The sequence below is a fragment of the Hippoglossus stenolepis genome, chromosome 11 (genome assembly GCF_022539355.2).
Source record: "Hippoglossus stenolepis isolate QCI-W04-F060 chromosome 11, HSTE1.2, whole genome shotgun sequence".
NCBI classification, from domain to species: Eukaryota; Metazoa; Chordata; class Actinopteri; order Pleuronectiformes; family Pleuronectidae; genus Hippoglossus; species Hippoglossus stenolepis.
The window spans coordinates 18413010-18432728 of NC_061493.1; the positions used below are offsets into that span (position 1 = coordinate 18413010).

Genomic DNA, 19719 nt, shown 5'->3' on the forward strand with positions numbered 1-19719 from the left:
AGGAGGCCTCCGTTTGATGGGCACAGATTTATGAAGAAGTGCCTGCGGCTGTGGCCGAGGTGGCTCTGATAAAACAGGAGAGCAAGAGGTACTCGTGATATTCATGGTACTTTCCTGATGATGCACCAGGAAAGAAAAAAACATGCATAAACACAAAGTAGATAACAACTTCCTGAACTGGAAAGAAATTAAACGATTTTTTCTTTTAGTGCATCATCACTATAAAAAGTCTGCATGGAAACTGCCTGCATGAATAAAACGTACCTCTGAACCATCAGCTGTGTTGCATCACTTTATTGACACGCGTGTGAGTGATATTGTCCAGGATTACAGGAGCGCGAGTCCCTTCATTGATGCAGTGATGCAGCAGTGGTTGCACCAGCCTTGATAACGTTCACCAACATGTTGTCAGCTGTAATGTCTCGTGACTGATACTCAGCTCAAATCTCTATCAGAACGATAAGTGTATTTAAACCATCTCTCATTTCTTAAAAAAAAAAAAAAAGCCCCTTTCTTGCACGTGCATGTTTTTTTTTTATTGGACAACATGGAAGCTGGAGTCGTTAGAGGCACAAGGCCACATCCAGCAGGACACTAATGAAGCAAACTGCTGTAGAAGCCATGAAGAGCAGCATGCCAACACCGCTGTTTGTATGCTGCAGGCGGATTGTGCCACGTAGCCTGTAGAGCCCGCAGCCTGCGTCAGAACAACACACACACACACACACACACACACACACACACACACACACACACACACACACACACACACACACACATTTATATAGGTGCAGAGCAGCATATACAGCCCTGTCAGACGAACCCTATTATCCCCAAACCCCAATGTTCCAGATGTTTTCTTTTCCAGTCATTTTTGAACTGGAGATTATCTACAACATTTTATTGTATTAAAGTAAATATTACTTCAACAAATCTTATAGGATTGAGTCAGTTCAGCAATTTTCAGGTTTGTTTGGGGATGTTTGCTTTTGTGCCGCTATAGTGGCCAGAGGTTCACTAGATGTTTCATCCATTTACCCATAACTTCTAGGTAAATATTACAATTCTTGAATTATTTTAGATTTTATTATCTAGTTTCAAGTCATAGTTTTTTAATGAGTTGACCTCCATCACAATATGTCCACAAACTTCCTCGTAACTGTAGAAGTACCTTGGCTGTGAATCACTTAAAGCAACAAAATGCTACTTTTTCTGAATAGCAGCTTTAATATTAGTTTGATGGTTCACTGAGTTGGAATAGAGAGAATATTTCCTTTTTCATTCTCACTCCTCAGCCTGAGAGTCTGTTCTTGTAACTTCAGTGAGTGGGTACGATCTCCTGTGAGAAGTGTGGAACTGACTTACAGTCGCAGATTAAATTGTAAGAATCAGGCACAGAACGTTCAGGAGTAATGTTGAACCGTGGATCTGTTCATTAAAAACCAGCGTTTGTCTCCAATATTCATCCAGGTTACTTTTAAAATATGAAGACTTCTGAACAGAGTTTGTTGGATTTGATACAGAAGCAGCTCTTCTGGCTCAGAAAGCCGAGGATCGTGAGGAACATCCACCATTTGATAGGCTTTGATTCTTTTCATCTACAAACAACTTAATCGCTTGAACACAAAGCCAAATCAATCCCCATGTGTTGCTTAGGAGGGCGCTGTTGCTTTACAGCTTGAGCTATACATATTAACAAATTTTCATTCCTATATTGTCTCTATTAAGCTAAAAAACTCAAATATATCCAGCTATTATGGTTATTATGCATTAAGCATCATCTGCTCCTCAGTTCCTTAATGCTACTTTTGGTCAAATTAATACTCATATCATATATCATATTTGTGCCCTAGGTCTTTGTCCCCATTGCATGACAGAGGATGACTCAGCCTCGGCTGTGATCCCTGCAGTTCAGTTGTTTAAGAATAAGTGGGACAGTCACACAAGGAGACAAAAGGACAGAGCAGCCAGCAGGAGATATTTCTGTCTTTTTCACTACACGGGACAATTCACAAGAACTTAACAGACTTGGGTGAAAAGAAACAGATCAAGTGTCGACAATCCCCTTTGAAAGTGTTTATGTAAACACTGTAGACTTACAGCTGGGACTGACTCACAATGGTTCAAGCTGTGTATCAGCAGGACCTTGCTGCTGCTGCTGCTGCTGCTGCTGCCCCATCACTTCTTCACGTAACTTGGTTATTTTGGCTTCATCTCTGGATAGTGGGAGGAAGTGGAGACACGTCGTATAAGAAACATTTAAATTTCGCATTATAATAACAATAATAATATAACTAAATATATACATATATTGTTTTTTAGGGATTTCACTCTGCATTAAGAATGACTTCTGATCCTTTACAGATGAAATCTTCTCTGGAGAGTCTGAATCATGAGTTTCTCAAACCTTTTTAATAAAGTGGATTATCCCCTGACACCTCTGTTAACGGGCCCTGATCCCTGACCCTGTGCTTCATGTTGCAAACCCCCGGTCAGACGTCAGTGTGTGTGAACTGCTGGTTAAAGCCCAGTCAAGACTCTGTAGTGTACTTAATACCATTGTCTTGTACACGACTGTTGAACATGTGCCGACAGCGCAGTTCTCTGTTTTGCTGAATCTGTGGAAGCTGGTAAAAACCTACACTTTGCATTTTGTGCTCTTCAAAGCCTCTTATCAGTCTCCTCTGGTGCTGAACAGTAATAAAGGCCCAATATGTTCTGACCTTCACGTCAGCACTCCGATTGGGGCTGATGTTGAGGGAGTGTCTCAATATACAGTAAATACTCTGATCAAATCTGCCTGAGTGATGAACTGAGAAGGAAAAATACCATATGCTGCAAAGTAAAAGCTTTTTGAAGCCGTCTTTTCAGACAGTGTAATCTCCTGTTTACCTATAGACTGACAGCTGCAGACCACATTTTATTGCTTCTCAAACAGGCAGCAAGGTATTAGTTTCTGTTTGAAACAGCCTTTTATATATTGGTTGCAAGATGCTTTATGTTCATCAAACTTCGCCTCATATTCCTGGAAGCAACTATAAGACATTATAAGTTAGGAGATTTGTCTAATTGAACATTTCAATACTTTTATAGATAAACTCATGATCAGCTCAGTGAGCGGCTGCACATGGATTACATCAATAATACAGTATAAATGTTTTCTGCTATGATGAAATGGCAAGTGCAAAACAAAATACATAGAAAATCTGAAGTAAACATTTTTTTTCATTAAGACCACAACAAACTATTCTTAAATTGTGGATTAAACTGCTGATTGTATTCTAAGTACATTCTTTGTGTATATCATGTAAACAAATAGTGATAAGACCATTTCTATTTCATAAACTCAGAGACAATGTTTTCAAATGTATTTTTACTTTTCCCCAAGTGAAAATCCCAACAGGCAAAACAACTCAAAACAGTTGCACATTGCAGCTTTCCTCATGATCTGCCCAATTAGAGCAATGGTCAAATTTCCATTTTTTCCTCCCGAGCACTTGAAGAACTTCGAAAGAAACTTGATTTCATAGCCAAACCAAAAAGTGCTTTCAAAATAATGATGACGATCATGTGATATGACAAACAGCTCCAGAACTGGGACCCATTTAATGATCCCAGTGGTCTTCAATAAATTAATTACATCAGAAAACATTTTAATCATAATGAGCTTTGAATAAATACTTGAGTTAGTAGATTGTATCATCTTCTCTTTTACCCCGACTTAAGTTTGTACATTTTTATTTCAAAGAATTGAACATAAAATAAAAACACAAATATATATTCAATGCACACAAAACCATCTTTGAGAATACAGACTACATAAATATAATTCACTTAAGTGTACAGAAAAAAATCCACACATTCACTGCTTCATTAATCCAAAGTTCTGTTTATTGAGTTTCAACCAGAGTCACTTCAATCACAAACAGAAGTGTGGTTGCGTAACGACTGTACACATATGTACAAATGGATCATGCAACAGAAGACACTGTTCTAAAAACCAAATGCACAGAATGTATGTGACTATCACACACGGTCACGCAAATAATTTAAACAATTTTACCAGACCCTCACTTATCATATACCATCTGCAGCCTGTTTAAGGGCGACAGCATACGGAGCCTCTGCCCATCACATGTATAATTATGTTCCTAACAGGTGTTCTCCAGCACACAGAAACCTGCAATCCAGTTTAGAAGGAGCCGAAGACACGAGCACGATACAAGCTCATAATTTGAACATGCCATATATGAAGGAGTCCTTGGGATCTTAAGAATTTCACAACATCTGGAGATGGTGACGACTCTTTAAGGATGTTTTAAAAAGCCTGAAACTAGGACAGCTATGAAGGGAAATTGTATGTCATTAGACAGTAAATAGCCGGTTTGCTTTCCACAAAAAAATATGTGGTGTGGAGCTGGAGTGTGAATATCATCCATCACTGCTCTGACGACCTGTGTTTAATCTTTCACTGGATGTCATCGTCGTCAAACAGATCTTCAAAATCTGTGGGAGAAAAAATAACAGAACACAATTATTCCACTAAAGTGACATAACAGCTGGACAACAAAACTATGGCTGCGTTTCAAAAGTTTCTGCAAGCCAGGCATTTTCTCATAAAGCGGTCGTTTGGGTCGCTGGGTCGAAGGGGTGCAGGGTGATAAAAGTAAAAGGATCTGGGTATGTACTTGGTGAGGAGTGGCCTTCCTGTGTGTCTGACAGTTTGTGAGGTCAGGGGTCAGCAGGAGAACTGCATGAACACGCTGGATAATATGTGCCACATCCTCTGCTGCAGGTAAGCTGCATTTAACACTCTACAAATCCAGATAAAAGGGAAATACACTTTCATTTTTGCAGACATGAGTTATAGGAGTTTGTCTGACCTGCTGTGCTGTACTGGTTGTTTACTGCAACTTCACATTGATATTAACTTTTTGCATTCTGTGTTTTCAAGGGCTGTCACAGTTAGTTATCTTTGAGTTTTTGGACTAAAATAAACAATACGTCACTTTGGGCTGTGGAAAATGATTACTGTCAATTTCAATACTATTGGACACATCAGTGATTACTTAACAGTTGATGAAAATAATCAGCAGATTGTATCCCCAGCGTTTTCCTGGTAAAATAAAAACTAAGGTTATAAACAAATTATTTTCATATTTTATCTAATTAACCCGTAAAGTGTCAAAAACAGCATCATAAGTCCCAAATACGCTGATTAATTGTCTTTCAATCAACTAACTGATTACTTGTTTCAGCTCCAGCACGTCACAGACACCTGGTTAACACATACGTACGCATGCATGCACATCTCAAACACACAGGGGCGATTAGGGGTGCAAAGCCCATGATGTACACGTATGTAAGTGAACTGCTGCGATAGAAATTCATAACTCACATGTAAACTTTGATCAGCGTTTATATTGAATGGTCTGTATTCAGTCTACATGCAGTGTGTGCCGCCTGCACACAGGAATTTGCTCTGACTACGTGTTGTCTGTATTGTGCACAAAGTGGTGTTTTCAAACATGTCATCAAACATACAAAACACAGACGAGACAAACAGCACATGATGGAAAACAATATTTGAAGACTAATTAAAAAGGCACAAACACATGAACTAGAATGAAAGACAGGTAACATCACTCCTGACCACATGTTGTAAATGCTGAGAAAATGTTTTAGCTGTGTGGCAGTTTCTCAATAGATTTTGATAGATACAGATATGTCTACATAACAATATAAAACTAGAACTACCGGCCTGTGGTTGTGTGCCTCAGCCAATCAGTACAGTTTCAGACTCATATGAAGTCAACATTTGAATTTGTGGCAGATTTTAAAGGATTCCCCGAGATGTTACTGAGATATCGTGTTCGCAAGGGGTAACAAATGTGTTTTGTGAGGTCACAGCGGCCTTGACCTTTGACCACCAAACTGTAAACAGTTCACCCTTGTGTCCAAGTGAACATTTAAAATTTGAAGAAATTACCTTATGGAGTTCTTGAAATAATTTGTTCACAAGATTCGGACGGAAAAACAATCCGGAAAGAATAACGCCTCCAGCAACTGGCTGTCACCAGCACTGAGGCAGAATGAGATGTGAGAGAGGATCTTATTTCTATCATCCACTCCTACAATTAACCATGGATACAATGACTGAATACGAGCCTGAACTACTGCATTGTGAAAATGATTCCAACAACCTGATGCTACATTTCCAAAAGACTAAGTTTATGTTTAACATATTAAACCATCTTTTTTACACTGCAGCTTCAAATCAGTCTCAGGTAAAAACATTTAGGACTACACCTAAACAGACCTAAACACAATAAAGTACTTTTCCCACAGAAATCCCGTAGCCTGGATATTTCACAGCAATGTGGAACAACACAGATTAACAGAAACTGTCACAGCACTTGTTCTTCTGTGACTGAAAGAATTAAGCGAGTTAGACAGCGATTGTTTTAATGAATGAACGTTTAAAATCCTTTTACGAATGTAGGCCGTGGGGATTGGGAGCTGTGTTCAACGAGCCTAGGGACAGTTAAGTGGCACACATCTCAATCAGAGGGGGAATAAAGGCTGCTCCCCTAAACGAGCCTCATACAAAGCACATCCACCGAGTTCCCGCTGAGAAGTCTGCGTGGAATCTGTGTTGCATATGGCAAGAGGTTGTGGCTGTTTGATGTAGCAGCGCCTCGGGACAGAGATCACACTCCATTATAAAATGCAGTTTGTAAAAGGGGGCTTCAAGGAATGTTTTGGGGCCAGTAAAGAAGCTTCCTGCTGTGGAACCAGCTACTGACGCCCTAGGGGTGAAAAAAACAAAACATCATGTGCTAAAAGATTCAATCTGCAGTGACTGACGATTTCCTATTCGACGATGACAGACTCCTCAGCTCACTTTAAATGACAGAGCCGGCAAAAATAACTTGCATTGACATTTGTATTTGAAGAATGCTTTAAGCGGATCGTTGCAGCTCAGAGGGGACGTATTATAAACTTAACATTTAAATAAATTTTAAAAAATGAATAAAAAGTAAATAATGAAGTCTGTGACAGAGCTTCTGTTTGTTGATTCTGAATCTGTGAGAATCTGTGCTGCTGCCAACATCTCTGGGAATAGAAAACTAACTAACTGGCATCTGTGGTTTTTAAACACACCGGTTTGGTTGCGGAAAAGAAAACACGTCTATATCTCACACACGCTTCTTTCTGCATCAGTGTAAACCTACTCAAATGAAAGTTGAGACCTAGCACTTGAAATATGACAAATATTATTCTTTATTTCAGACTGAAGTCACTAGAGCCCAGAACAGAAAATGTGTAACTGCACCAACTTCCAGTCATGCTCTGCATGTGGGTTTGTGTATTTCTCTCGTGCCAAATCACAGACCTACTTCAAAACATCTGCTTACTGAAAGAAATCCTCAAAGACAAAACTCGAGCCAGTTGTAAAGTACAGTGGGCATAAAAAAAAAAAAACGACATACAGTAGGAAAACATGACAAAGCTGCTGTAACCAAAAGATGGTTGAGAATATAAAGGTGAAACCAGTGACCTCATTGGGGCAATAAATATCCTTTTAAAAGGCATCTCGATCTTTTCAAAATCAGTAATCAATAACAGTCAATATAAGCTTTGTTTAGAGAAACTATCCTTTTCTTATTTAATTATCTGTTGTCATTCAACTACATTTATGTATCAACAATCATATAATCTCTCTAATACAGTGAATACATGGAGAATGTGAATTGTGAGCCTTAGTTTCAGACAATACTGAACATTGAGCGAACTCAACATTTCAATGCAGGGTTCAGACCCCAGAGTTTGAGGGTAAAGCACGACATGTAGTGAAGAATGCACATGAATCTTTACCGTTGAAGAAGTCTGCGTGAACTGCCTTTTCACTGGCAGCCAGGTCCATGAGCAGTCCTGTGCTTCCCCCAGCCTGTCGGACAACAAACATGCAGCTCAGAGGCACAGATTTCACACCAGGAAGTCAGAGACAAGCAGAGCAAACCATCACAAGCAGCTCTTCTGAGACATCCAGTGTCCAGAGAGCAGGGTCGGAGAAACACACGTTTTACATAGTCTGCGTTTTCAACCTTTTGTTGCATAATAAAATACAATGTTGATGTAAGCAGCACATTTGTGATCACATGCATTTCAGTAGTCGGGTGGATTTTTTTCATAGAGGACATTTAAAAACACCCAGAGTTATCTCAAGTGTCGTACAATAAAAAACATGAAGAGTACAAGGCATTAAACAACATTAAATGAAATAGAAATAACTTCAGTCAGACACAAGGTGGCGATCGAGAAGGTTTGGCTTCACTTTTCAGCATAAGTCATGTTGTCCATCTTTATATGACGTCTATGATACCAACGATCACCATGTGAACCGTGTCACAAAGCTAAACTGGTCTCAAACTGGTTGCATGAACATTGAGTCCAATGTGAATCCAACAAACCACATCAATGAAGAGGAAGAACATGAGACTGGCAGCATCAGTGTGCAGAAAACAAACGTGATGAAGAGTTTCCAATGGGCTGTGTTTAGCATTAGCATGGAGTTCATGTTAAAGTGCCACTGTGAGGAAATACACATGAACGTTAGCATGAGATAAATCTTTAGCACTTCTAGCTAAGTTAGTGACCGATAATAAATAAAAACATTAACCTGTAAAGACAATAACAGAGGCCACGAGAGAAGCTAGCTCCAGCTAATCAGTTCATTTGTATGTGATGCTCGCTGCTATTTGGAATTAGCATGTAAGCTAACAAACCTCGTCCAGGTCCACGTAGGGTCCAGCGCCTTCGGGGAACATCTCATCCACGGCTGGTTTCATGGCGGTGGAGTTGGACTGGTCCTTCAGAGGCATAGATGAACGATGTCTGTAACATTAATGAGTTTCTGTCAAGAGTTTCACACGCTGCTCTAGGCTAGAGGAGATACACAGCCGGTGTGCTGGGAAGAAAGGTCCGGAGGGAAAGTCACGTCGCGACACAAAGGTTCCGCTGCTCTTATGATGAGAGTGTGGCTTCATTCATCATTTCACTGACTTTGTATACCAGATAGATAGAGAGATAGAGAGAGAGAGAGAGAGAGAGAGAGATAGAGAGATAGATAGATAGATAGATAGATAGATAGATAGATAGATAGATAGATAGATAGATAGATAGATAGAGAGATAGAGAGAGAGATAGAGAGATAGAGAGATAGAGAGATAGAGAGAGAGATAGATAGATAGATAGAGAGATAGATAGATAGATAGAGAGATAGAGAGAGAGATAGAGAGATAGAGAGATAGAGAGAGAGATAGAGAGATAGATAGATAGATAGATAGATAGATTTTATTTACTTTTAAACAGTGATGAGTACTATACCAATAAATGTATTGTTATAAAGTTGTATCTACATTTCTGACAATAATGGAGAAAATAATCTGCTGATTATTCAGTCATACCTGGGATACACACATACACATAAAAGATTTTGTATATTCCTGTATTATTAGTATAGAAAATGTAGAATTCCACAATCAAATTGTAACTCCAGTAAAAAGTACCATGAGACTCACCCTAAAAACCTCTTAATGCTCAACTTGGCAGAAGTCTTGATTAATTATCAATTCAAAACTATATTTTTAAGTTCCTACTTTAAACACGGATAAACATACAATACGTTTTATTAAAATTGTGTTCGAGTGGTAGAGATTGCACTTTGGAATCAAGGAAGATCACATGAGGTAAGTTTGACTGACTTTATTCACTCTAATTAGATGTGTCATGTTTTCCAGTTTCTGGTATAATCAGATCAGATTAAATATCGTTTGATTCCACATCTTTTTACAGGAAATGAAACACACATTTTTCAGCCTCACGGGGCAAAACAGGGCAGAACATTTCTATCATAAAATCGCAATCAGTGATGATGTGCAAATAAAAAGGTGGGAAAACTACAACTTAGTATCTGTGCTGTTAAACATAAAACAACATCACATGAAATACATTCAACTCTGGTCTGTTGCACAAACTAAATAACAGAGCTGAGTCTAGACCTCCTGGCCTCAATCATCACAGAATATCAGTCATCTTCTCCCTCCAACAGCACCATCTTGTATTTGCACCGCAGCACCCTGCCGCTCACAGGGTTTTGTCACAGCCCTGCTGCTTGCTGGCAATCATCCTGCTCACGTCGATGTTGTTGTTGCCGAAGGTCTCCTTGGCCTTCTCCACGGTGGCGTCAGGCAGGGTTCGTGTTCGGCTCAGGATCCAGGCAAAGTCGACGTGGAAGAGCCTGAGGATGTCCGTGCAGGAATACACCAGGGCCGTGTTGGTGTAGTCCGTGGACAGGATCCAGTACGGGGAGTAGGGCAGGACTGTGGTGGCGAGAAACAAGGAATCCATTCAAATGCTTTCTTCTGTTCATGTGACAAAATCCACTGACATTACAAATTGACACACAGCAGCAGGAGTTAAATGTATAGTCGTCCTCACCATAGGAATAACTTATCCCCAGCTTGGCCGGATTCTTCATGTCTTCTATGACTCCATTGCCTTCGATTTTCCTCAGCTCTCCTTTTCTGTTCAATTCCACACAGTCACATGTTTTAAAAGAAATACACCTTATGCAATCATCACCTCCCAATTTCACATTCGCACAAAGTAACTCACAGTATTTCAGAGCTGACCACTCGGATGGAGTTGTCCGTCCTCATGGTGAAGTTTGTCTCGATGCAGCGGCCCTTCTCAAACTGGGCCGGCAGTTTGGCAATTTCAAACCACCTGCCCATGAACTGTGAGGGTAAAGGAAGAAGGAAACGCATGAATACATCTACATATTCATTCAGTGAGACATATGGCAGATGTCCTACCACACCCACTCGAGGTGCAATAATTATACATACTAAAATGTTGTGGACGACCAAAGTCAAAATAAGTGAGTGAAACTAAGTAGAATGAATATGATATATTGTGTTTGGGGAAAAAAAGAGGTTTAGATTTAACATAAATAAAAAAAAAGAGTATCCACAAAATGTAGTGAAAATAAAGGAAGGAAAACTCACCAAAATTATATCTTATATCTTATATCTTAAACATAAAATGTTTTCCTTACCTGCTTGAGGTTGAACGCAGTTTGAACGGACGGTTCTGGACACGGTCCCCAGTGGGGAACCTGCGCCCAGGTGAGTGGGAGAACCAGCACAAAAGCCAGAGCTGAAGATAACTTCATAGTGAGACCGGCCTTTGTTTCCTGCAACATACATAAACAATGTAAATAAGGCAACAAATTACTGAAATGTAACATAAAATACAGTGCGATGCATTCACATCATTACTAAAAGTGACAGTTTACCTGACAAATCTTCTAATCTTCTAGCTATACAACCTCAGTTCAGGAAAACCAACATTATTGGCTCTCTTCTGTAATGTTTTTTGTTGTTTTAATATTTATATACTTCACTAGATATTATTTCTTACCTCTGTGGCCTCTTTGCTTCAGACTTGTCTTCTCTTCCTCGGACAAACTCCGCTGTTTGAATTAAAGACGTCGCTCTGCGCGAGGTTTTGCAGCACTGCCACTCTGTGTCATCAATGGCTGTCTTTGTATGGAGCCTTATTCCAGACTTGAAGCAAACTATTAGCAAATTGGAGTCACAGGGGACGTACCAGCAGAAACGTTATAAAACAATCTGGATGCTCTCCTCCCTCAGATGCACAGAAATGTGGATTTATTGTTTCATGTTTCTATAGAATACGTGAAGGTTTGCATTTATAGATACAAACTCTATCTGGGCCAATTAAAGTTGAAGAAGTTTGAGGATCCAGTTTATTTTTTCAGACCTAAAAATAATATGTCCTGCATGGTTGTACAAAGCAGTTGACTAAATCAATAAGATTCGATCTCAATCAACAATATTTGGTCATGTCAAAGTTTATCAGGAACCTTTTGAGTCATGGTGAATGTGGATCTGTTCTGATGGCTGTGCTGAGTGGTCCACCACTTTAATATCACATTAACTATTAGATGGACAGTCGACCATTTAAATTCAGTACAGGCGTGATTTGGAATAACTTTGAAGAGCTCTGACGTCAACAGGTTGATATTTGTGGGTTTTTTGCGTCTTCTGCTTCTTTAGACTTTTATTTTTGGCGATCTCCTGACTCTTCATCTAATTAGTGGCCAGTGGGTCGGACTGCAGTTTTGCTGGGCAGCTTCCAAGTGTGAACAGTAGTCCTGACAACAAGAGCATATATCACTGAAACTATCACAATGGAATATCCAAATCTTACCAATTCTAGTTTATCCATCTCTTTTTAATACTTTTCAATGTTTTAACAAGTATTACAGACCCTCAGAGATAATCGTCCTGTCTCATAGTCACACACATAACACTGATCGCCCTGTGTTTATTACACATGCACCAACATCAATTTTCCACAAAAAAAGCTAAAGAAACATGTTCTTGTTCGGCAAAATATTTAAAAGTGCGAGTCAATGCACTGAATTCAAACAGGAAATAAAAAGCCAAGGCGCCGATGAAATGTGGAGTGAATCATAACTGCCCAGCAGAGCTGTAGGAGTTCAGTTACAAATTAAATTTCACAAGGAAATGACAGGCTCTCCAGCTCAGAAGCTGCTTGTTAATAAATCCTACAGACAGGTTCTGTATCAGAGTCTACAGCCTGACTTTTAAATATGTCCTGGTGCAATGAGCCGCAACAGTTTAACACTCAAAACGGTTTAAACCAAACGCTGTCAATTACATGCAAACATTATTAAATCCTGTCGGCTTCCAGATAAAGTCACACAACTACAAACAAGGTTGAATTAAAGAAGAGAAAGATCAGAAGGTTCAATTTCCATCAACTTATTAGCTGCAGCTCCACATAAATCAAAGGCTGGTTAAAGGTGTCGGTTTCTCACTGGGTGGAAGTAATGAGCTCGACTGGTCAGAGCACGATGAAGAACAAACAATCACACTGACCTATTCTGCTTCAATGGAGAAACACATATCAAAGGGTGAGGAATATTAAAGAAGTGGAATTCAGACTGGAGCATTTCAGCAAAATATTTGACAGACATACTTTCCTCCATATTTCATCATGTTCAGGTTTCTGTCTCTTCTTGTCTTTATTTTGTTCATTTGAGTTTTATTTCTGCTCTTCATTCCCTGCAGAGCTGCTGTGATGGTTTGGTTCTTGGATCTTTTTTTTTGTGTCTGTAGATGGCGCTCTTTTCATGTCTTTTCATCCAGGAATTCCATCACTAGTCATGCTGAGCCAATCCAAGCCGTGCTGTGGGAAACACGCACCTAAAAAGCCTTTTAGTTATCTAGGCTTCACCATTTTACATGATTTGTTTGGTCATTATTGTTTTAATGCTGTATTTAATTGTTTTAATATTATTTTCTTCTCTGATCTTATTTTTCTGAGTCCTGAAATGTTTCAATCCTGCTTCAGTCATGTAAAGCACTCTGTAACAGTTTTATACAAAGTGTTGTATAAATAGGGATATTTTATCATCATTATTAGTATATATTATTATTAGTTTGGTTGTCTGTGAAAGAAATGATTATGATCTAATATACATTGTGAAACAGATGCTATATTATGTGACCTATAGTAAAGACTCTCATGCCACGACACATGAGGTCACGCTGGGGCTCCTGCCACCTGTGTACACTTACACTCACATACACACACACAAACACACTATAGGTTAAACATGTTCATGTGTGCGGTAACACACACACAGATCATGAGAATAGTTCCTGCTGCTGAGGCACAACAAAGGTCACACAACCTCATCTGTGACCTTTCACCAAACTTACATTAACACACATAACGTAATATTTCCATGTTTACTTTTTCATTATTCACCTTTCTAGTTTTACGACTCTTGACACACTGAATGAACTTCTGCAGCTCTTTTGGCTTTATTACAATAAATTAATTACATTTGAAAGGTCTTACATGTATTTACTTACTTTGCATTCATAGAAACAAGGATCATTGATCGTTTGGTTCAGGATTTCCACGAAAACTGGTGGAAGGATAGAATATAGGTCAAGAAAGAAACTATTCAGTCCTTAATTTTGGCAGAATTATAATGTATTAATCTAATTAACAGAATATCTGTGTGGCTGCATGACGCTGCTCCTGTGATGCAACGGTCTATTTGAAAAGTAATGAATTTACAGTTTTTATATAACTTGAGATTATATACTGTACCTTATTTGTAGTTTTCACATTTCATATTTTGGGAAAATAATATCCGTGTCATTATGGGCTTCCCCTACTACATAGACTCGATACCATCGCTGACCTGTCAATGGAGCGAGGCCTGTTTGAACAGTTTCTTCATTTGAACAGGTGCCAGCTCTCACACATCACAACCGTCGGCCATGAAAACACAGAGAAGGGGCCCAGGAACGTGATCAGCGATAAAGCTCCGGGTTCTTCGATCTATAAAAGACCCAGAGAAGCTGAACATCCTGCACACAGGTTGTATATCTGTAAACTCAGGTAAGCAGGCTGCCTCTTAACGTCCATTTCTGTGCCTGTCTCCTGTTCTTCCCTGTGTGATTCTCAATACAGATGTTTGGTTCCCTGAGCTCTGCAGCAGGATATTGCCTCTGTAATTGTGCTGTGTTTTATCCTCTGCAGGTCGTGTTGATAAGATGAAGGCCATGCAGGTGATTTCCCTGACTCTGCTGTCTGTCCTGGCAGCCAGCGCTCAGATCTTCAAGTTCGGCAAATGTCCCAAACCTGACGTTCAGGCCAACTTTGATGCAACCAGGGTGAATACTAAACTCAGAGGTTATTCCTTATCTTTCATTTGCTATTATATTAAACCTATGCACCACATGAGAAATGCACAATTCCCACAACTGCCATTATCAGCAAACAGCCCTGAGTTGCAACAGATACATATTTAGCACCTCCACTGTGATATGTTGTGTTTTCCCTGCAGTACGTGGGTAGGTGGTATGAGATCATGAAGCTCCCAACAGCCTTCCAGAAAGGCGAGTGCGGCACCGCCACCTACAGCCTGAAGAGCCCAGGAGTCGTCGGGGTCCTGAACAGGGAGCTGCTGTGAGTATCTGATCCAAATGTGTGTATAGAAAAAAGGAAATTCTCATCTAAATTCCTTTTTTTCATATTAAGTCTTTCATGTTTTATTCATCTTTTACAGAAACGACGGAACCACTAATGCTATCGCCGGTTCTGCCAAGGCTAAGAACCCCGCCGAGCCTGCCAAGCTGGAGGTCTCCTTCTTTGAAAGTGAGGATGTCTAATTCATTACAGTTTTTACCTTCAAGTTCACTCATTCATTAAAACCGGTGACTTGTGGTTGGAATATCCCAGCAGCTTTGACTCTTTCGACTTGTCTCCCCTCCAGATTCCCCCCCCGGTCCCTACTGGGTGCTCTCCACTGATTACGAGGGTCACTCTCTGGTCTACGGCTGCAGCGACTTCGGCCTGTTCCGCATGGAGTTCTCCTGGATCCTGAGCAGGGAGCCCACCCTGTCTGAGGAGGCCGTCGAGGAGCTGCACAGCATCCTGTCCTCCATCGGAGTCAACGTGGCCAAGATGGCCTCCACCGACCAGGACGCAGAGTATTGCAGCGCCATGATCCAGTAGACAACTCCTGTTTCAGATAGAGGACGACACAGGAGTCACAGCATGGCTCGGTGTGTGGAGTGTGCAGTATATATATATATATCGCTTTGTTGATCTTGTGCAAAGTCAATGCAATAAACCTGTAGAAAGAAATTCATGTTGTGTGTGTTTTGTTTTTAGACCTTGGGCTCACTCTGAATTACAAAAAGGCAAACTGTAGAATTTAAAGCAAGAGAATGTCAGTGCCAAAGTTCACTTTACATAAAACATTAACGTACATAAACACACACACACACAGTTCGTCCTTTCAAGGTCTCACAACACACTCCAACATTATTCCAATGAATGAAAATGTAAAGTAGGTCCAGATGAAAACATCAATACCTCTAATATAATGTGCTACACATTTTATTTTGATAAGTAAGTTCTCGGGGGGGGTAGACATGTTGAAACGATAAATCATTTATACACATACATTTTATTGTCAAATTTGTATTGCTTTATTTGTTTCATCCTCTCATGTTTCCTTCTCGTCAATTTGGTTGCTGAGCTGCATCATTTTTCATCTTGGTTTCATCTCAGAAATTGAAAGTAATTTTTCTGCCTGTGATTGATACGTCTGAAGAGTGATGAAAGAAAAACTGTGTGTTTAACATCTGGTCTAATGTAGAAAAGAAGACAGAGTTATTCTATCTATTAAAGGCATGTTTGTATGTTTCTATGTTGAGCCACAAGAGCTGAGCATCTTGTGGTTGTTTTGCATATTTATATATTTGCAATTAGGAAATTCCCTTCATGTTTTAAAGGGTGATCACTCAGTTATCTTTCTGTCATTGTCTATGAGAGGCTGACAGAGAACATGTTTTCCTGGCTTAAACAACCATCCATCCATTATCTGTCCCACTTCTTCTTTCAGGGTCACATGAGGAATGGGGCCAATCCCAGCTGACATTGGGCGAGAGGCACATCCTGGACAGGTTGGTTGTCCATGACTCACATTCACACCTAGGGACAACTGAGAGTCTTAACTTATTTAACCTATAGTGAAGAATTGTTACTGTTGTACTGACAGTGGGTTGTTAAACATGTACTGATGACCACTGGCTTGTGAGCCCATAAAACAATTCTGTCCTCTTTGTCCCCTCATCAGTTTACACAGGATTACAGCTTGTGATCAGTTCAGCCAAACACTGATAACTCAAAACTGTATTTGAAGCCTAAAGATGCAAAATTATCCAGTAATTAATCAACACAGAATTAATTAGTTTTTTGGATTTTTTCAAATTTAATTATGATTAATAGAAGTAATTAATGTGTGCGTCAACATGAAAATCATGCTGCCTAGTTCATTAATAATCAATATTGTATTTCATCAGATCCAAACAGAGGCCCACAGACCAGACGCCAAGATCTGGCTTTCAGTTTGAATAAGTTTATTGCATTGACTTTGCATGAGACATCCAGTGACATATAGACCAGTGAGAGTACAGTCATAAGCAGCACAATACATAACACACAGCGGTGTGTGGGTCTGTAGGCTAAATCAGGATTATCTCTGTCACTGCATAGCGCTGCAGTAAGCTGCATCCTGGTTGGTGGTGAGCAGCTTGTCCACTCGGACTCCGATGGAGGACAGGGTGCTGTGCAGCTCCTCCATGGTCTCCTTGGGCAGGGTGGGCTCCCTGCTCAGGATCCAGGCGAAGTCCACGTGCAGCACGCCGAGGTCGGTGCAGCTGTAGACCAGGGAGTAGCTGTCGTAGTCGGTGGACAGGACCCAGTAAGGGGCAGGGGGAGTGTCTGGAGGTGTAAAAGAGACAGAAAGTCAAGATAACAAATATCACTGACTAATGCAAGGTTTTAAAATGTCCCAATATGCTTCAATTATACAGAAATCTTTAAGAATGATGCTCAAATGGGATATAGTGTTGGGATAATCTATCCAGGGTAGAAGGTTTGAAACAAATGAGGAGTCCTTACTCTCAAAGAAGGAGACCTGCAGCTTGGCGGGCTCAGAGGGATTCTTAGCCATGGCAGAGCCGCTGATGGCGTTGATGGAACCGTCAGCACTAAAAGAGACGGTGAAATGTTAATGAATATAAACATAAACAGTTGAAATGACACCAAGTGACCGACTTCATCCTGGTTTTAAAGGTGCAAACACAAAAGAGACAAATCGGTCTTAAATGTTGTTGTTTATTATATTGAGATATAAGAGTCACACATCTTAACCAAGATACAGGCAGAAAATATAGATGTTTAAGTTTTACAGGGAAATAGACTTAGTTACATCTCTAAAAACACACATAGGAGTCCAACTCTTCATGAAAAATATTGTTGTGTACATACAATAATCATAGTATATACCCTGATAGAGCTGGATAGTGGGTACAGCAACTTTAATATTTTATGTACATTTTGTGGATAATACACCTATACGTTTACTTTTGAATGCAGGACTTTAACTTATAATTGAGTATTTTATATGGATCTATTACTAGTTGTACTTCAACAGAAGGTTTTCTTCTCTGTTATTGTATTACAGATGTGGACATGATACTCACAGCAGCTCCTTGTTGAGGACACCGACAACTCCAGGGCTTTGCAGGCTGTAGGTGGCAGTGCAGCACTCACCCTTCTGGAAAGCGTGTGGCAGTCTCTGGATGTCATACCATTTACCAAGATACTGCAGAGGAACCACAGGGGACATAAGCTCATTGTTAGAGTGCCACGTCTATTCGGTATCAAATTTAGGCCTCAAAAATGTATTTTGTACATTTACGTGATCTAGAGACACATAAAGACGACAAAACGCAGCCTTGTTTTCCTGCAATAACGGTGAAATTGTTTCTGTGCTCACCCTGGCAGCGTCAAAGTTCTCCTGAACAGCCGGCTTGGGGCATCGTCCGGGCATGATGACCTGAGCGTTGGCTGCCAGGACGGACAGCAGAGTCAGGGAAATCACCTGGATGGCGTTCATCTTTTCTTCACAACCTTTAGAGAGCAGAAGAATAAAAAAAAACCACAGTTCACTCAATCAGTTTTAAAACTAAAGCATGGGTCGCACAGAAAGAGAGGACTGACATGTTTGTGTAAAAGTCACAGTCGTGCACAGACACTGGCTCAATACATATGATGATCACTTCTCATGATTGTACTGTGCATTGGTCTAATGCCACATCTTGAGAAATTGGTACAGTATCTTATTACAACAGCTATCACAGTGATTACTACATGAATTCACCCAGACGATGAATCCCGATGAATTTAATGAGCCCCTGAGTTTCCCTCTAGCATCAACATGAGCTTTTAATTTGGTAATAACTGTATTTGTACTATACTGTGTTTGTAAAGTACTTTTCTAGTCTTATCGACCACTCAAAGTTTTATACAATACAAGTCACAATCACCCATTCACACACACATTCATGACACTGTCAGCACAGCAATCAGGAATAGTTTGGATGTTCAGAGTCTTGCCCAAGGACACTTCGGCACACAGACTGGGGATCAAACCACCAACCCTCTGGCAGTGGTGGGATGTAACAAAGTACATATACTTCATTATAGTACATCCAGGTACTTTTCACTTTTGCTCCACCGCAGATATCAGCAAATATCTGTACTTTTTACTCCACTACACTTTCATAACGCTTGTGTTCACATTATTTTTATATTTGTAAAGTTACTCAATATCCAGGGGGAATTGGTCCACTGGTCCAATCAGAGCGGCAGGTAACATTAGACCCCGCCTCCTGCAGCAGCAGCATTGCTTATGAAGAAGAAAATGAAGAAGTCAGTGCTGAGACTCAGCTATAATGCAATGCTCGGTAAGTACTTTTACTTTTAATTGAAGTGTATCGAAAGGTAATTACAGAAGCTAATGTGGTACTTTTACTCAAGTACATTTCTGTCTGTTTATTTGTACTTTTACTTGAGTATAATATTTGAGTAGTTCCTCCACCAACGTCCTCGGGTTCTTGCTCTTCTGAGCCACAGCTTGTGGATTTGATTGAAATATCTCAACAACTACGCAATAGATTGCCACAATATTCAGTACACACATTTTTATTAGTCTCAAGATGAGAT

At 40.0% G+C, this 19719-nt stretch overlaps 4 protein-coding genes across 4 annotated transcripts; 1 reads left to right on the forward strand and 3 right to left on the reverse strand.

The window, feature by feature from the left end:
* Positions 1–3873: 3873 nt before the first annotated feature.
* On the reverse strand, positions 3874–8994 carry LOC118118266 (COP9 signalosome complex subunit 9). The gene is made up of 3 exons (XM_035171313.2): positions 8790–8994; positions 7879–7951; positions 3874–4506 (listed from the first exon to the last, which is right to left on the reverse strand). Exons 1-3 carry the CDS (start codon positions 8883–8885, stop codon positions 4469–4471), a joined length of 207 nt encoding a protein of 68 aa, XP_035027204.1. The 5' UTR covers positions 8886–8994; the 3' UTR covers positions 3874–4468.
* Positions 8995–9753: 759 nt separating this feature from the next.
* apoda.1 (apolipoprotein Da, duplicate 1) lies at positions 9754–11601 on the reverse strand. Its single transcript, XM_035171610.2, has 5 exons — positions 11488–11601; positions 11123–11260; positions 10681–10802; positions 10504–10589; positions 9754–10385 (listed from the first exon to the last, which is right to left on the reverse strand). The coding sequence occupies exons 2-5, from the start codon at positions 11237–11239 to the stop codon at positions 10150–10152; spliced, it is 561 nt and encodes a 186-aa protein (XP_035027501.1). The 5' UTR covers positions 11240–11260; positions 11488–11601; the 3' UTR covers positions 9754–10149.
* Positions 11602–14690: 3089 nt separating this feature from the next.
* On the forward strand, positions 14691–15654 carry apoda.2 (apolipoprotein Da, duplicate 2). Its single transcript, XM_035171611.2, has 4 exons — positions 14691–14810; positions 14984–15105; positions 15206–15294; positions 15413–15654. Exons 1-4 carry the CDS (start codon positions 14691–14693, stop codon positions 15652–15654), a joined length of 573 nt encoding a protein of 190 aa, XP_035027502.1.
* A 1537-nt stretch (positions 15655–17191) lies between these two features.
* Positions 17192–18610, reverse strand: LOC118118407 (apolipoprotein D). The gene is made up of 4 exons (XM_035171609.2): positions 18491–18610; positions 18195–18316; positions 17611–17699; positions 17192–17430 (listed from the first exon to the last, which is right to left on the reverse strand). Exons 1-4 carry the CDS (start codon positions 18608–18610, stop codon positions 17192–17194), a joined length of 570 nt encoding a protein of 189 aa, XP_035027500.2.
* Positions 18611–19719: the final 1109 nt, after the last annotated feature.

Coding starts and splice junctions, on each gene's coding strand:
- apoda.2 (XM_035171611.2), top strand. CDS start 14,691: ATGAAGGCCATGCAGGTGATTTCCCTGACTCTGCTGTCTGTCCTGGCA. Junction 14,811..14,983: donor CCAACTTTGATGCAACCAGG/GTGAATACTAAA, acceptor TTTTCCCTGCAG/TACGTGGGTAGGTGGTATGA. Junction 15,106..15,205: donor GTCCTGAACAGGGAGCTGCT/GTGAGTATCTGA, acceptor CATCTTTTACAG/AAACGACGGAACCACTAATG.
- LOC118118266 (XM_035171313.2), bottom strand. CDS start 8,885: ATGCCTCTGAAGGACCAGTCCAACTCCACCGCCATGAAACCAGCCGTG. Junction 7,952..8,789: donor CCTACGTGGACCTGGACGAG/GTTTGTTAGCTT, acceptor GTTGTCCGACAG/GCTGGGGGAAGCACAGGACT. Junction 4,507..7,878: donor TCACGCAGACTTCTTCAACG/GTAAAGATTCAT, acceptor TTTCTCCCACAG/ATTTTGAAGATCTGTTTGAC.
- LOC118118407 (XM_035171609.2), bottom strand. CDS start 18,610: ATGAACGCCATCCAGGTGATTTCCCTGACTCTGCTGTCCGTCCTGGCA. Junction 17,700..18,194: donor GTCCTCAACAAGGAGCTGCT/GTGAGTATCATG, acceptor CGTCTCTTTTAG/TGCTGACGGTTCCATCAACG. Junction 17,431..17,610: donor GCAGGTCTCCTTCTTTGAGA/GTAAGGACTCCT, acceptor TTACACCTCCAG/ACACTCCCCCTGCCCCTTAC.
- apoda.1 (XM_035171610.2), bottom strand. CDS start 11,239: ATGAAGTTATCTTCAGCTCTGGCTTTTGTGCTGGTTCTCCCACTCACC. Junction 10,590..10,680: donor GTGGTCAGCTCTGAAATACT/GTGAGTTACTTT, acceptor GGAATTGAACAG/AAAAGGAGAGCTGAGGAAAA. Junction 10,386..10,503: donor GGGGATAAGTTATTCCTATG/GTGAGGACGACT, acceptor TCGCCACCACAG/TCCTGCCCTACTCCCCGTAC.